The sequence below is a fragment of the Podarcis pityusensis genome (assembly GCF_964106645.2).
Source record: "Podarcis pityusensis genome assembly, chromosome: 6".
Taxonomy (NCBI): domain Eukaryota; kingdom Metazoa; phylum Chordata; class Lepidosauria; order Squamata; family Lacertidae; genus Podarcis; species Podarcis pityusensis.
The window spans coordinates 8,649,155-8,664,671 of NC_138030.1; the positions used below are offsets into that span (position 1 = coordinate 8,649,155).

General features: G+C 46.1%; 1 protein-coding gene across 1 annotated transcript in view; it reads right to left on the reverse strand.

The window, feature by feature from the left end:
- Positions 1-3,412: 3,412 nt before the first annotated feature.
- Positions 3,413-15,517, reverse strand: part of SLC17A9 (solute carrier family 17 member 9) — a gene marked incomplete at its 5' end in the record, with an annotated part of 47,986 nt that continues 35,881 nt past the window's right edge. The window contains 4 exons of the mRNA XM_081011387.1: positions 3,413-6,272; positions 7,541-7,570; positions 9,823-9,878; positions 12,277-12,392. Coding sequence (XP_080867513.1) covers positions 6,109-6,272; positions 7,541-7,570; positions 9,823-9,878; positions 12,277-12,392 — 366 coding nt within the window. The 3' untranslated portion in view covers positions 3,413-6,108. The remainder of the gene's footprint in view (positions 6,273-7,540; positions 7,571-9,822; positions 9,879-12,276; positions 12,393-15,517) is intronic.

Below are 15,517 nucleotides of genomic sequence, written 5' to 3' on the forward strand. Positions count from 1 at the left end.
TGATTTTTTTCATGAAACAAGTGTGCCTTTGCCCAAAAAAGGTTGAAAAACACTGCTTTAGAGCTCCTCGGTTTTATTGACTTAGGAGATGCGTCCTTGCGGCAAAATGCCCTTGACAGTCTTGAAGGTGCTGTAAGACTTGTGTCTTCTCTACAATTAAACCCACGGTCAGAGTCAGCAATGCTTCTGAATACCAGTTGCTGGAAGCCACAGGAGGGGAGAGGGCTCGTGTTTGAATCCTGCTGGGGGTGGGGGCGTGTTGCCACAGGCACCTGGTTGGCCACTGTGAGAACAGGATGTTGGGACTAGATGGGCCACTGGCCGGATGCAACAGGCATTTCTCATGTCCTTATGACACTAGAAGGCATAGGAAGCCACCGCAGATGTGCTCAACCCTACTGCAAAATGTACGCAATAAGTTGCAAAGCTTTAGCATTTAGCTTGAATTATAATGCGCCGTTTGTCCAATTATTAATAGTGCTGTGGCACACCACCCTGATCTCCTAATGGTGCAAGACTAAACGACAACTCCAAGCCCATAGAAAATGAGACTGTTGTTACTCCACAGGGGGGTGTTAGGAGAAAAAAAAACCTGCTCCTTTTCCCTTATGGGGCACCCAAGAGCCCATATAGAGTCCTTTTGTAGGTTCTCTATCGGTAGGAGAAAATAACAGAGACCAACCAGAGCATATTGAGAAGCAAAGCAGATAGTAAGCCTGATCTTTATTAAAGCTGTTGCAACAGGGTGCTCCCCACACACACACACACAGGAGGGGGGAACGTACCCAGAACAAAGGTGTGCCCGCCCTTATATAGACTTTGAAATTGCCCACCCTCAAACTCCAGACCACCCCCAGAAACATCATACATACATCATAGAAGGGGTGTAGCCCAGGACCACTTCCCCCAATACAGTGGTACCTCGGGTTAAGAACTTAATTCGTTCTGAAGGTCCGCTCTTAACCTGAAACTGCTGTTCTCATCCTGAAGCAAAGTTCTTAACCCAAGGTACTATTTCTGGGTTAGCGGAGTCTGTAACCTGAAGTGTCTGTAACCCGAGGAACCACTGTACAGCATACCGTGGTACCTCGGGTTACATACGCTTCAGGTTACGTATGCTTCAGGTTACACACTCCACTAACCCAGAAATAGTGCTTCAGGTTAAGAACTTTGCTTCAGGATAAGAACAGAAATCGTGTTCCAGCGGCGCGGCGGCAGCAGGAGGCCCCATTAGCTAAAGTGGTGCTTCAGGTTAAGAACAGTTTCAGGTTAAGAACGGACCTCTGGAACGAATTAAGTAATTAACCCAAGGTACCACTGTACATACATCACAGAATCCTGAGTGTGTTGTTTATCTCCTGTCTGCCATTTACCTGATTGCATTATCTGGGTTTTGGCCACTCTTTTGTTATTATAACTGCTTAATTCCTGAATCAAGGTCACAGGTTCACCCTATTCACACCGAAAATGTGCCCCTTAAGGCACAGAGACAATGGGGAGATTTCCCATTTCCTTCAACCTTGCAGAGAAATATTTGAGGTCATTTTAGGAGAGAGAAAATGGTTTCAGGACTTTTCTGTGGGTTTCAGACATGTGGTTTACAAATTTGTATGTGTTTGCTTGGTACATTTATGAACATCTAGTTTACATATACAAGACCTTAAAATTCTTACAACAGGGGGAAACAGGAGCAAAGAAGGAACTATGAAATGTTTGGTCACAGTGTCCTATGCCAATCTGGTTCCCTTCAGAAGTTTTTGACTACAACTCCCATCAGCCCCAGGCAGGTTGGGCTTGCTGGGGCTGATGGGAATTATAGTCCAAAACATATGAAAGTAATCCAGCTAGCAAAGGCCGCTCTAAGCAATTATCAGCTCAAGTCATGTAAATTTAATGGAGATCATCTGCAATGCAGGCTTGCCCTTAAGCAGCCAGTTTGACTCTGAACTCTGGGATGTTGCTGCTTTTTACAGCCTTTCAGAAGGGAATTCAACAGGAGTCTTGAAATCTAGACTTGGGTTGACCCAGATCCCAGTTCTTGCAGCTCCCTCTGTTGGACTCTGCATGTAGCTGTTTCTCTGAAATGCATGGAAAAGCAATCCCCCTGCAAAGTAATGTGTGCATCATATAGATGTCTGTGTTGTTAGAGTTACAGATGGGTAGCCGTGTTGGTCTGCCATAGTCGAAATAAAAAAATTCCTTCCTGTAGCACCTTAAAGACCAACTAAGTTAGTTCTTGGTATAAGCTTTCGTGTGCATGCACACTTCTTCAGATACACAGTTGTTGTTACAGTAGAGATGAAGAAAAGAATGGTATTCAAAGCCCCAAAAATTAGAAGAGGAAAAACAGGCTTCATATCGCAAACACACAGAGAGAGATTGAAGCCAAAATACGGTAGCAGACACAGCGCCAACTAGGAAATGCCAGCCTCCATCTAAAGAGGCAGAACTCCCATTTAATTGTAGTGAGAGCTGTGAGGCACATTTGCATATCCACACACTTAAAACTGCTTTAATAATTCCATTTCCACAGGGAACCCTGGGCATTGCAACTTTCTCGGGAGAGAGGTCTCCAAACGAAAACGATCAGCAACACGAAGCTTTGGGAGGGAAGCAATGGCCGTTTAAAACCAATGAAGGTTTGCACTGCAGCTATTCCGGCAGTTTCCCAATCCTTCAAACCAGCCTTCTGCTGCGCTTTGCACACAGGTAAATTTACTCACGAGGAGGCACCGTGGCACATCGCTTGAGAAAGGCATGTTTCTGTGTCTACTTTTATTCAAAAGTACAGATGAGGAATGGGGAACCTTAAGCCCTCCAGTTATTGATCCCATCAGACCCAGGCAGCATGACCAATGTCCAAAGATGGGATTTGTAGTCCATCATCCTCAGCACAGCCACCTCAACCCTGGGATAGATGTGGTGCCATGCCACTTCAAGTTACAACACAGTTTTCCTTGTTCTTAAGAACATTCCCCCAAAGTACGCGTAGCGTCAGTCCTGAAGGGTATAATTTGTCCGGTCTCTCACTTCTTGGCATTACGGTTTACTGTGTGATGGGCAGAGCTCTGACAGTGACTCTTCCTTCCTGAGTGGAGGACAGAGGGAGGTGTGCAAGTCTGGAAAGAAGCCAGCCATGGTAAAATGTGCATTCACTGCTACTCCCACTTTTGCTTCTGGCCCCGCCCATCACTGCCAAGCGGCCCCTGGGAGGCTGCTTAGCAGGGTTATGCGGCCCTGAAAAAGATCCCGCACTCCTGAGGCACAGTTATAATGAAGTATCAAAGAAACAAAAGCGGCTCATTACGGGCGTCCAGATTTCGTACGCGATTCAAATTCCTCTTAATTGAATTCCTGTTTTATTATTGGCAGAGCGACACAGACCATGCTCATTTAAAGAAGACGACGGATGGCCTGGTTTTGTCTCCTTTATTTTGGGCTGATGAGATTCAGCCAAAAAAAACAACAACCCAAGCCTGGCGGTTGTTCTCTTTCAAAAACCACCCATGGACCAGGGGCCAAAGGATCGCTCTCTCGATAGGCGCAGGCCGTATGAAACACCTGCATAGATCGCATCCACGTAAATAAATGCTACATTTACAAAAGGAAAACAGATGAGGTCACTTGAACACAACTGGTAGCTGCCATTGAGTGTAACGGGCAGGGGGACCATTTCAAGTATTGCAATGTGAAAATACACAGGCCATTGAAAGGAACAAGCAGCTGCTTGTCACCCTCTCTGTCTATAGTACAACCTAGCCACAAGTCCTGATGCACAGACATGTTGAATTTCCCCAAATCGCCGTCTGCTAGTGGTGGGGAATAGGAGAAGACACGGGACATCAGGGTTTCAGGACACGGTAAGATGTACTAGATGTTGCTGAACTACAACTCCCGACACCTCTGGGGATGATGGGACTTGTAGTTAATCAACATCTCAAGGACCAAAGACTCCCCACAGCTGCACCAGATGTTACTAAAAATGGGCAGCACTAAGACACACAGCTGTGCATTAACCATAACACTAACTTTGGCATTTAACAGCTCCACAGAGATTTCTGAGAAATTCAAACTTCGCTTGTCTGCTAGTTCCTGGAACATTCGAAGAGGAGTCTTGAGATCAGACTCACAGGGTAGTATTCCACCAAGTTTTACTCAAAGAAAGCCTAATAAAATTAATGGGCCTAGCTTAGTCATGTTTAGTTATTTCAGTAGGTTCACTCTGAGCAAATGCCACCCAGGCTGCAGAAGGGCACCCCTGTATTAAGTTTTTCAGACGGAGCGCTGTCTGCAGAATTCTTCCCACTGCTGGTGTCAGAAACATAGGCCGACGCCATCCCTGAGCCTGACCTCCAGGACGCCCAGATTTTTGCTCCTTCCAGCAATTGCAGACTTAAGGCACAAGAGGGTGAGTTAAGGACTAACATTCAGTTCTTTTAACATTCTCAGTTCACGTAAACACCGATGAAATATATAAACAGGCAATATTGTAGAGAGAAAAGGTAGAGAACTCGGGATTTTACAGAAGGTGCTTTTCCCTTGACTTACCCCAACACATTTTCCATCTGATCCTTGATCTGGGCTGGGGAAGAAGTGTCAAACAGCTCTCTCCCAAGAAGCCCAGTACACTATTTTATGCTGAAGGCTCAGAGCTTTCATGCTCCTCTGGTTAAAGGGACTCTCATAAGACACTCTATGCATCCACATTCCTGAGGCTACTGCCCTACAGACCTTGGAAAAGAGCCAGCAGGAAATCTAAATGGCCTCACTGTTCATTATATATAAAACAATCTTGCAACTCCTTTCTCCTTTGTACGAGCCTCTAGGAAGCTCTCCACTAGGGGCTATGTCCTCGTTTCTTTGCTTATGTAATACAGCACACAACCTACAATGAACCAAAATCCCTACATCCTAATAAAATACAAATACGCACACACACACACAAAGCAAAACTGAATGGTTCTGGAATAAAGGGGGGAAATTGTTGCCTATCTCTAGTGACGTTACAGGTACTAGCCAATTCCACCAGGGCACTTCAACCTAGACCAGGGTTTCCCAAACTTGGGTCTCTAGCAGATTTTGGACTACAGTTCCCATCATCCCTGACCACTGGTCCTGCTAGCTAGGGATGATGGGAACTGTAGTCCAAAGACCCAAGTTTGGGAAACCCTGACCTAGACAAAAATACATTAACAGGACCAGTGGGAGGAGCCAGAACCCACATGGAATCTGGCAGGTTTATGGGCAGAGTCTGGCAGAATTCAGAGTTTACTGACTTTTCAGAGCCTAGTCCTGGTTTTCTGAGAGGACACGGTTTTACCAGTCAAACCAGTTAAAATGCTGACTGAGTGGCAAGCCTACCTGCAGGCACTGGAGAGAGGCCTAAGTTCACATTTTCCTTAGAGATTAAAAAAAATAAAATACTAGTGTGTGCAGGAAATATATCCCTGCCTCCAAACAACAGGAACTCTTCCCTGGAGAAAACTGTCAGGATAACATCTAACAATTGAGAAGGAAGAAAAACAACTAAGCCATTATTGCTCACATACACGCTCTCACACAAAGCCGTTATCTGGAAGTCTCGTGGTTAATGGCTGAGAAAACTCAAATTGCGTTGGGTCATTTTTGATAGGAGACCCACCAACAAGGGTCTCTGGAACAGAACATCAAAATGGTACATAAAAACTGCAGGTTTCACACACACTTGAGCTGTGACCTGGAGGACCAATGTTAAGGCTGCAGAAAACAACTTCTCTTTTTAACGGGCAGATCAGGCCTTGACTCTGCTCTTCCTGGGACTACGTTAAGTAGCCACAACTCTGTTGCGGTGGACTTTTGTTGGTGGTTGTTTGCAATTTAAGCAACGTTTCCAGTAGAAAGAGAACCAGTTTGCAGTAGCTACAGGCAAGCTTGTTGGTATCACCATCATTCCGGACAGCTGCTAAAGGGGCAAATGCACATCACTGGAACTGAAAATATCAGTAAGCCACTGGATAGCCATTTGTCAATTTCTTCATTCATTCTTCATCCATAAAAACTATCTCGGTGTCCTGTTTAAATGCTGTGTTCTCCCATTCCAGACTTTGTGTCCTGTCTAAATCTTGGTCCCTACAGTTCTACAAAAGCAGAGTCTGTGTCCACTCTGTGGGCTTTCCCAAAGATGAGGAAAGTGCAAAGTCCAAAGGCGTTTACTGCTGCCACGAGATTGAAAACAGATACCCATGAACCAGTGATTTCGATCAGGTGTCCGGCTAGGTACACACAAACAACACCTACGTGCAGAAAGAAAGGGAACAGATTGGCAATTTTAAAAAAATTCCATACAATTAGCCTCTTGGGTCTTTTTGCTCATGGGGTAAAAAACCAAACCTTAACCAAAACACCTATTGATTTGATTACACCAGTTTACTTGAAAGATCTCCTGTCAACTGCTTTGACCTGCAGAAGAGTCACTTCTACAAACCTTGCCATTTTCATATGCAACGTTATTACGTAGATTTGTTTGAAAACCACTGATGTGATTTAGTTTTACATTTTAATCTGTTTTTAATGTTGATTTTTATCGGCGTTTTTTAATTAATATACCGTTTCATGCAAACTCCTTGGAAGGTTTTTGAGAATCGAGTGGTATGTAAATAAAATACAGTAAAAAAATGCGCTGTAAACACATTGACTATCTTTACACTTTAGGTTGGTGGTCGTGGCTTGCTCCCTCCCATCCCACACAAAGGTTTTAAGAATTTAAGAATTGATTTATTTATTTTTTGCAGGGGGAGCACAGGTAGACAGAGCCCTTAATGAATTCCACAAGCTCCACAACCGGCTCCACTGATATTTTAGCTAAGTAATGACCAAAACCTCTTATCCCACCCCTCCAGTAGCTAAGGAGCTAACTAAGGAGTCTGGAGCTCTCTTTAATTCAATTACAGTTGTACCTTGGTTCTCAAATGCCTTGGTACTCAAACAACTTGGAACTCAAACACTGTAAACCCAGAAGTAAGTGTTCCAGTTTGTGAACTTTTTCCGGAAGCCAAACGTGCACCATTTTGAGTGCCACATTTCCGTTTTGAGTGTTACACTAAGGTCTGTCTGTTTTTGCTATTAATTTTGCATTTTTGTAGCTTTTTTTTTTGTGACTGTGTGGAACCCAGTTCAGTTACCGATTGATTGATTGTGTGACTGCAGTACATTGTTGATTGCTTTCATTTTATGGATCAATGGTCTCGTTAGATAGTAAAATTCATGTTAAATTGCTGTTTTTAAAAGTCTGAACAGATTAATCCATTTTGCATTACTTTCTATGGGAAAGCGCACCTTGGTTTTGGAATGCTTTGGTTTTGGAATGGACTTCCGGAACGGATTAAGTTTGAGAACCAAGGTACCACTGTACATAAATTATTTGTCAGGGCTCCCTGGCCATCCACAGAGGGCCAAAATCCCCAGGGTTCTTTGTGCGAAGGGACTGCTTAACAAATCAGTCCTTCGTGTGAACAGACTTAATAGAAGACTTAATGGAGCAAATTCCTGAACAATCACTTACCTAATAAGGCCCCACCAGTATTTGCCACACCTGTGGAGAGAAATGAAACTGAGGCATGAATTTGAAAAAAATGCACAATGCATTTAATCCATGGTTGGAGAACCCTGCAACTTTCTAGGTGTTGTGTAGACTCTCAGACGCCAACCATCCCCAGCCAGCATGGCCAATGATCAGGGATGATGGGAGTTGTAGTCCAATTACCTGGAGAGCACCAGGTTGGGAAAGGGTGCGCTGTTCCTTTCTCTAACCCCTTTGTCTGGGTTGCCATTTCACTTAAAAACCAGGGATGTCCTTTTACTTGCAAGCGCATCAGTCTGTACTGCTGGGCGTGGGAAAACGTCACAGATCCCATCAATTTTTGAATGGTTTTTTTATACAAAATCTGAATTGAAAAATATTATTAGGGGGAACCATGGAGGGAGGGGAAGTTGCAGATGGAGTGATTGATTGCTAAACTTGAAATGTTGTTGAATTGCTTATTTGTTTAAAATATATAATAATGATGATGATGATGATGATGATAATGATAATTTATACCCCGCCCATCTGGCTAGGTTTCCCCAGCCACTCTGGGCAGCTTCCAGCAAAATATTAAAATACAATAATTCATCAAATATTAAAAGCTTCCCTAAACAGGGCCACCTTCAGATGTCTTCTAAAAGTCAGGTAATTGTTTATTTCTTTGACATCTGATGGGAGGGCGTTCCACAGGGCGGGTGCCACTACCGAGAAGGCCCTCTGCCTGGTTCCCTGTAACTTCGCTTCTCGCAGGGAGGGAACTGCCAGAAGGCCCTCAGAGCTGGACCTCAGTGTCCAGGCTGAACGATGGGGGTGGAGACGCTCCTTCAGGTATGCTGGGCCGAGGCTGTTTAGGGCTTTAAAGGTCAGCACCAACACTTTGAATTGTGCTCGGAAACGTACTGGGAGCCAATGTAGGTCTTTCAGGACCGGTGTTATGTGGTCACTCCCAGTCACCAGTCTAGCTGCTGCATTCTGGATTAGTTGTAGTTTCTGCAGCCCTGGGACACCCCAGTTCTCAGGAAGTCACTTAAGAAATGAAGACCTGAGGTTTATTAATGGATGGTCCTTTCTTACAAATTACTGGAATACTAACAGTAGGTAAGGCTGAATCTTTTAAGTTTTCTTAACGGGGGAGGGCACAGGTCCCCCCCCCCAACCGTGGTTGAATCCTGTGCCCCACTGACCCATTTCCACTGGTTCATGCAGCTCATATACTGACATGTGATCTGTACAAGCTCATCCCCCCATCCCTACGCCCTGAACTGGCTTTCCCTCTTGATCTCTCAGGCTACATCTCACTTTTCAAGACTACAAGTCACTTTTCACACAGCTCTTCTGTTATGTACTGAGTTGAATAGGATCCAAAATGCAGCAGTCTGATTGGTCCTAGAACAATAGGATTCAGAATGCAGCAGTCTGATTGCTCCTAGAACAATAGGACTCAGAATGCAGCTGTCTGATTGGTCCATAGGAGCCACCCAATCCAGCTCCAAGTGGAAGTGAATCTGCAACCTGATTTGCCTACAGGAGAATCCCAGAATTAGCCAATCACGTGGGGCCCATTGTGTAAATAATGTATATAAAGCAGACATTCTGGGGGAACTTCCATTCCTCCTCACCACTATGAGCTGAATAAAGAGCATGAAATCCACACTTGACTCCGAGTATATTTCATCTTCTGTAACAAAGCCTTCCCTAACTTACTTTGGCTCCCCTCTGCTAGAACTTCCACGGCCACTCCATGATCCACAAAACTGGTGGTGCTAACAATTTGGCATCTAAATGCATGAGTGCAAAAATTAGGGCTGCCATATGTCCTCTTTTTCCAGGACATGCCCTCTCTTTTGGGCCTGGTTGCCATATATTCTATTTTCCCCGGTCATGTCCTCTTTCTCAGGATTAAAATTCCTGTTGGGGCGGTTTTTAAAAATTTGGCCAAACATCTGGGTTGTTTTTTGTTTCGTTTCGTTTATGGCAACCCAAGAAAATCTTAAAATAAAAACAATTTTATAAGCCCCGCGTGTCACGCCCCTTGCCGTTTTTCATAAATGGAACAGGAGTGCTCTGCAGCTGACCAATTTTCTGTGCAGAAATGTGAAGACACCAAAATTCCTATTCATCCCTATCTAATACAGGAATGCCAGTAAATACCACAGAAACTGGTTCACTTTTCCTGGTCTCTGATACCTTCATAATATTAAAATGTGGTATTTTGTTTTCCTTGTTGAATATAAAATTTATAATATATAATTTATCCTCACCAAACAGCAAGCCAGCACACGAAGGAGCCAGGTCTTGTATATTGACTGAGATGCCACTGTTCAGGGGAAGGAAAGAAGAGGAAAAAATATGAACTGAGACCAAGGCTGGGTGAAGGAAGCTGCGAATGAGACAGCTGCAATATTTGAGAAGCAGCTACCATATTTATAGCACTTTTGGTAGCAAACCTGCACTTCCTGTTTCAGAGAGTGGCATGACTGAGAAAGAAGGGACTATTTATTACAGCGGTAGGGAACCTTTTTGGGATGGGCAGGCCAGATCTTTATTTTACCCATCCCTGCAGGCCAGCACCAGCAGGGGGGCAAAACTACTTACTGTATTTTTCACTCCATAAGATGCACTTTTTTCTTCCTAAAAAGTAAGGGGAAATGTCTGTGCCTCTTATGGAGGAAATACGTGGTCCCTGGAGCTGAATTGCCCAGGGGCAAAAAGCAGATCATGCTTTTTTTCTTTTTGAAAGAGGGAAGTGGGTGTTGAAACAAAGCCGCTGATTGGCAAGTGATGGGGGGGGGGGGAGATAAGGCTGCTGGTAAAGGAGGCTGCCTGGGAGGGGGGAGGTAAAGACAGCAAACTTGCAAGGAGAGGAGATAGGAAGACTAAAGCAATGAGGAGAGAAATTAGAAGAAAAGGAGCAAAAAACTGCTCCAGCTAAGGAAAAGACACCAAGGCAAACAAGAAGAAAGAGAGTGTTGAAAGGAAACAGCTGATCGGCAAGCGATTGGTGAGGGAGATAAGGGAGGCTAGCGATAAAGGAGGCTGCCTGGGAGGGGGGAGGTAAAAGCCCATGGATCCTCAGGATTTTTGCATTGGGTCACCCCAAATTCACCATCAGATCACATAGCATGTCCATGGCTACAGCCTGCACCAAAACACACACGCATCCACTGTTTCGTGGGGCCGCAATGGCGCAAAAACGTGGTTACAAAGCACGGATCCACATGCATTCTCAGGATTTTTCCATTAGGCTACCCCAAACTCTCCGTCACATCACATGTCTGTGGCCACAGCATGAACCACAAAAATCATACATCTACTGTTTCGTTGAGAATATATATTTTTTCTTGTTTTCCTCCTCTAAAAACTAGGTGCGTCTTATGGTCAGGTGCATCTTATGGAGAGAGAAAATACACTTTCTTTCGCATCATAATAGTGCCAGGTGATTGACAAGCAGACTGAACAACCCACTTGTCAAAGTTGGCCCATGCAGGGTGGGGAGATGTTGGAATATTCTAGAAGAAATTTGAAAAATGGTCTTGAAGAAGTTGCTAGGCAACAGAAAATTTTGCCAGCAACAGGTGTCCTTATTAGGACATGTGATCAACTAAGTTTGGGTCAGTGTAAGTGAGCATGGGAATGAGTCGGCATTAGGTCTCTGGCTGGATGGCTAAAAGAGAAAAAGATTATGTTTCTTTCTTTATTCATGACCAGTGTAAAGCTTTTGTAAATAATAAAGACTCTGCGAAACAGAACCCAGCGGTGTTTATTCCTCTTATGGGAATTTCACTAAGAGCATGGGTAGGATCCGGCCCGCGGGCGGTCTGGGAATCAGTGTGTTTTTACATGAGTAGAATGTGTGCTTTTATTTAAAATGCATCTCTGGGTTCTTGTGGGGCATAGGAATTCGTTCATTATTATTTTTTCTCCAAAATATCATGTGGCCCCCCACAAGGTCTGAGGGACAGTGGACTGGCCCCCTGCTGAAAAAGTTTGCTGACCCCTGACTAAGAGAGAGCTGGAATGCTGCTGCTGCTGTAAAGAAGTAAAAGATGCAGGAAACATTTTCTGGAAAAGGAACCCCGCTGAAGAAAGAAATGAAAACCCAGGAGCAGATGCTCACACACTAGCAGGAGATACTGTCCAAGCAGGATTGAACTCCCCACACTGTTCAATCCTGCTTTCTGCAAGCTTTGGGCAGGCCAGACCGTTCCCAGCAAGGATTGGCTAGGGCAGTCGAAGCAAGCATGAACGAACTCTTCTCCTGCTCTGGAGAGTAGGACTCGAACCCATGGCTTCAAGTGGCAAGAAAGGAGATTCCAACTAAACGTCAGGAAGAACTTTCTGGCAGTAAGAGCTGTTCCACAGTGGACTTCCATGAGAGGTTGTGGACTCTCCTTCCTTGGGAGGTTTTTAAGCAGAGTTTGGGTAAGCGCAGTCCTGCCTTCTGCAACATTGCCTCTACCTGCCCCATACCTGGCGTCGCAGGTGAGGACTTGGGGAGAACAGCCTCGCAGAACTAATTGGGAAGGCCTGGTAGGCTGCAATTGGCTCGCAAAACGGCGCAGTAGAACCTCACAACTGCCTTGCGACGCAGGCCAGGCTGAGGTCCAGCTGGCCAGGGATCTGAACGCAGGTCTCTGCAACCCAATCCCACCACCATGGCTAGCCTTTGGGGTCCCCAAGAGCGCTTCTGGACTGAGAAGGTGTTCCGCTATTACCTGTGGTTGAAGGTCTGTAGTCCCACGCAGGCCGACGCAAACACAACCGCACGGCAGAAACTGTTGGTGTGACCTATGCACAGGGCAAAAAGGCTGGAAACCCCTGAGCCAACGACCTCAAAGGAGAAGAAAGTCAAAATACCAAATTTAGCTGGCGCGGAATTTAGCAGATGGGGCAACAGCAGCTTCCGTTATCATTACCTGACCACTGTTTCCCGACCACCGTCGGGGCCAACAATCCACTATCTGTATCAAATTCTGAACAATGGGGGAAGCCAGCTGGCTACTCCTGTGAAGGTTTACTCAGAACAAAGTGCCACGGGGTTCAATGGGACACAGGAAGTTTGTCAACCTAGGCCAATATTGCCTACTCGGACTGGCAGCAGCTCTTCTCCACATTTAACTTAAAGGTAAAGGTACCCCTAGGGACGCAGGTGGCTCTGTGGTTTAACCCTAGGACTTGCCGATCAGAAGGTCAGCGGTTCGAATCCCCGCGACGGGGTGAGCTCCCGTTGCTCGGTCCCAGCTCCTGCCAACCTAGCAGTTTGAAAGCACTCCAAAAAGTGCAAGTAGATAAATAGGTACCGCTCTGGCAGGAAGGTAAACGGCGTTTCCGTGTGCTGCTCTGGTTTGCCAGAAGTGGCTTAGCATTGCTGGCCACATGACCCGGAAGCTGTACGCCAGCTCCCTCGGCAAATAAAGCGAGATGAGTGCCGCAACCCCAGAGTCGGTCACGACTGGACCTAGAATCATAGAATCATTTTACCTTTTAAAGGTACCCCTGACCGTTAGGTCCAGTCGTGACCGACTCTGGGGTTGTGGCACTCATCTCGCTTTACTGGCCGAGGGAGCGGGTGTTTGTCCGCAGACAGCTTCTGGGTCATGTGGCCAGCATGACTAAGCCGCTTTTGGCGAACCAGAGGAGCACACAGAAACGCCATTTACCTTCCTGCTGGAGTGGTACCTATTTATCTACTTGCACTTGATGTGCTTTCGAACTGCTAGGTGAGCAGGAGCAGGGACCGAACAACTGGAGCTCACCCCGTCGCGGGGATTCAAACCGCACCACCCGCGTCCCCCACATTTAACTTACTACCCAGTAAAGGCCCAATTGCATATGAAGCTCACTGTATTGCTTCCAACCATGCTGTGTGTTTTGTAATTTAATTACAATGGGAATTGTGATTTTAACTAGGAAAGCAGTATATGGGGCAGGGATGTATAATCTCCCCCCAACCCATTGCAGCAAAATCCCCCTGCCCATCCTGCAGTTATGGGTTGGTGGGAGCAACTATCACGAGTGCCAAAATCAACTCCCCTCTGCATGCCTGTAATTACTTTTTTAAAAATCACAATTGGAAGGGGCGTCCTTAGACCTCATGTGTCCTGAGAAAGGCAAGCAAGAAGGTCAGAGCACCATAAATTATTCTCTCCTACCTCCTTGCTTTTAACAGCACAAGAAATACCCTCTAAGGAAGGCCAGACAAAGACATAAATGATTAGCCCCAGGTAATACAGTAAGTTACATGGCTGGGAAGGGATTTCTACCCAGTGAAGTCACTGGGCAAGCCTATCTTCCACTTGGCCATCGGAACTTTATCTCTTCCTTCTCTGCACATCCACACCAAGGGATAGCTCAGTCGGTTGAGCATGAGACTCTTAATCTGAGGGTTGTGGGTTCAAGCCCCATACTGGGCAAACGATTCCTGCTTTGCAGGGGGTTGGACTAGATGGCCGCTGTGGTTCTCCTTCCAGCTCTACAATTTCTACACCCAAAAATCTGCTCTGGGGGGTTCCGCCAAGCATTTGCGGAGGGTGCGAGGAGCACTCGGGGGAGGCAGGAAAGGAAGAGGAAGTTTCATTCCACAAGCGGAAGTTGTGGGGCTACCTTTGAAGGTGACCCAGAAACTACAACTAATCCAGAATGCGGCAGCTAGACTGGTGACTGGGAGCGGCCGCCGAGACCACATAACACCGGTCTTGAAAGATCTACATTGGCTCCCAGTACGTTTCCGAGCACAATTCAAAGTGCTGGTGCTGACCTTTAAAGCCCTAAACGGCCTCAGCCCAGTACACCTGAAGGAGCGTCTCCATCCCCATTTTTCCGCCTGGACACTGAGGTCCAGTGCCGAGGGCCTTCTGGTGGTTCCCTCACTGCCAAGTTACAGGGAACCAGGCAGAGGGCCTTCTCGGTAGTGGCACCCACCCTGTGGAACGCCCTCCCACCAGATGTCAAAGAGAACAACAACTACCAGACTTTTAGAAGACATCTGAAGGCAGCCCTATTTAGGGAAGCTTTTAATGTTTGATGCATTACTGTATTTTAATATTTTGTTGAAAGCCCCCCAGAGTGGCTGGGGAAGCCCAGCCAGATAGGCGGGGTATAAATAATAAATTATTATTATTATTATTAACAGTTTTGTGGGCTTCAATCCTGTGTCTCCCTGGTCCTCACTTGGCATCCTAAGCCAGAGTCAACTACAGTGGTACATACACTTCAGGTTACACACTCCGCTAACCCAGAAATAGTGCTTCAGGTTAAGAACTTTGCTTCAGGATAAGAACAGAAATTGGGCTCCGGCGGCGCGGGAGCAGCAGGAGGCCCCATTAGCTAAAGTGGTGCTTCAGGTTAAAAACAGTTTCAGGTTAAGTACGGACCTCTGGAACGAATTAAGTACTTAACCCGAGGTTCCACTGTAACTACAGTGGTGCCTCGCAAGACGAAATTAATCCGTTCCGCGAGTGTCTTCGTCTAGTGGTTTTTTCGTCTTGCGAAGCAACCCTATTAGCGGCTTAGCGGATTAGCGGTTTAGCGGCTATTAAAGGCTTAGCGGCTTAGCTGCTAAAAGGCTATTAGCGGCTTAGCGGCTTAGAAAAAGGGGGGGAGCGGGAAAAAAAATCTCAAGACTCGCAAGACATTTTCGTCTTGCGAAGCAAGCCCATAGGGAAATTCGTCCTGCGAAGCAACTCAAAAACGGAAAACCCTTTCGTCTAGCGGGTTTTTCGTCTTGCGAGGCATTCGTTTTGCGGGGCACCACTGTAGTTCCTGCTGGCAGAAGCTCACACAATGACTTCCACCAGGACAAGGGCCTTCTGTTTCCTCCTGTGCCCCCTAAATTGGCTCTTGGGGAGGCAGGGGTCAGGAGAGAACCCCCCCAGAAGAGCCAGCCTACGGGGGGGGGGGGGGGAAGAGAGAGATCATCTCGCCTGGCAAGCAGGAACGTTTGTACTAGTGCAATGC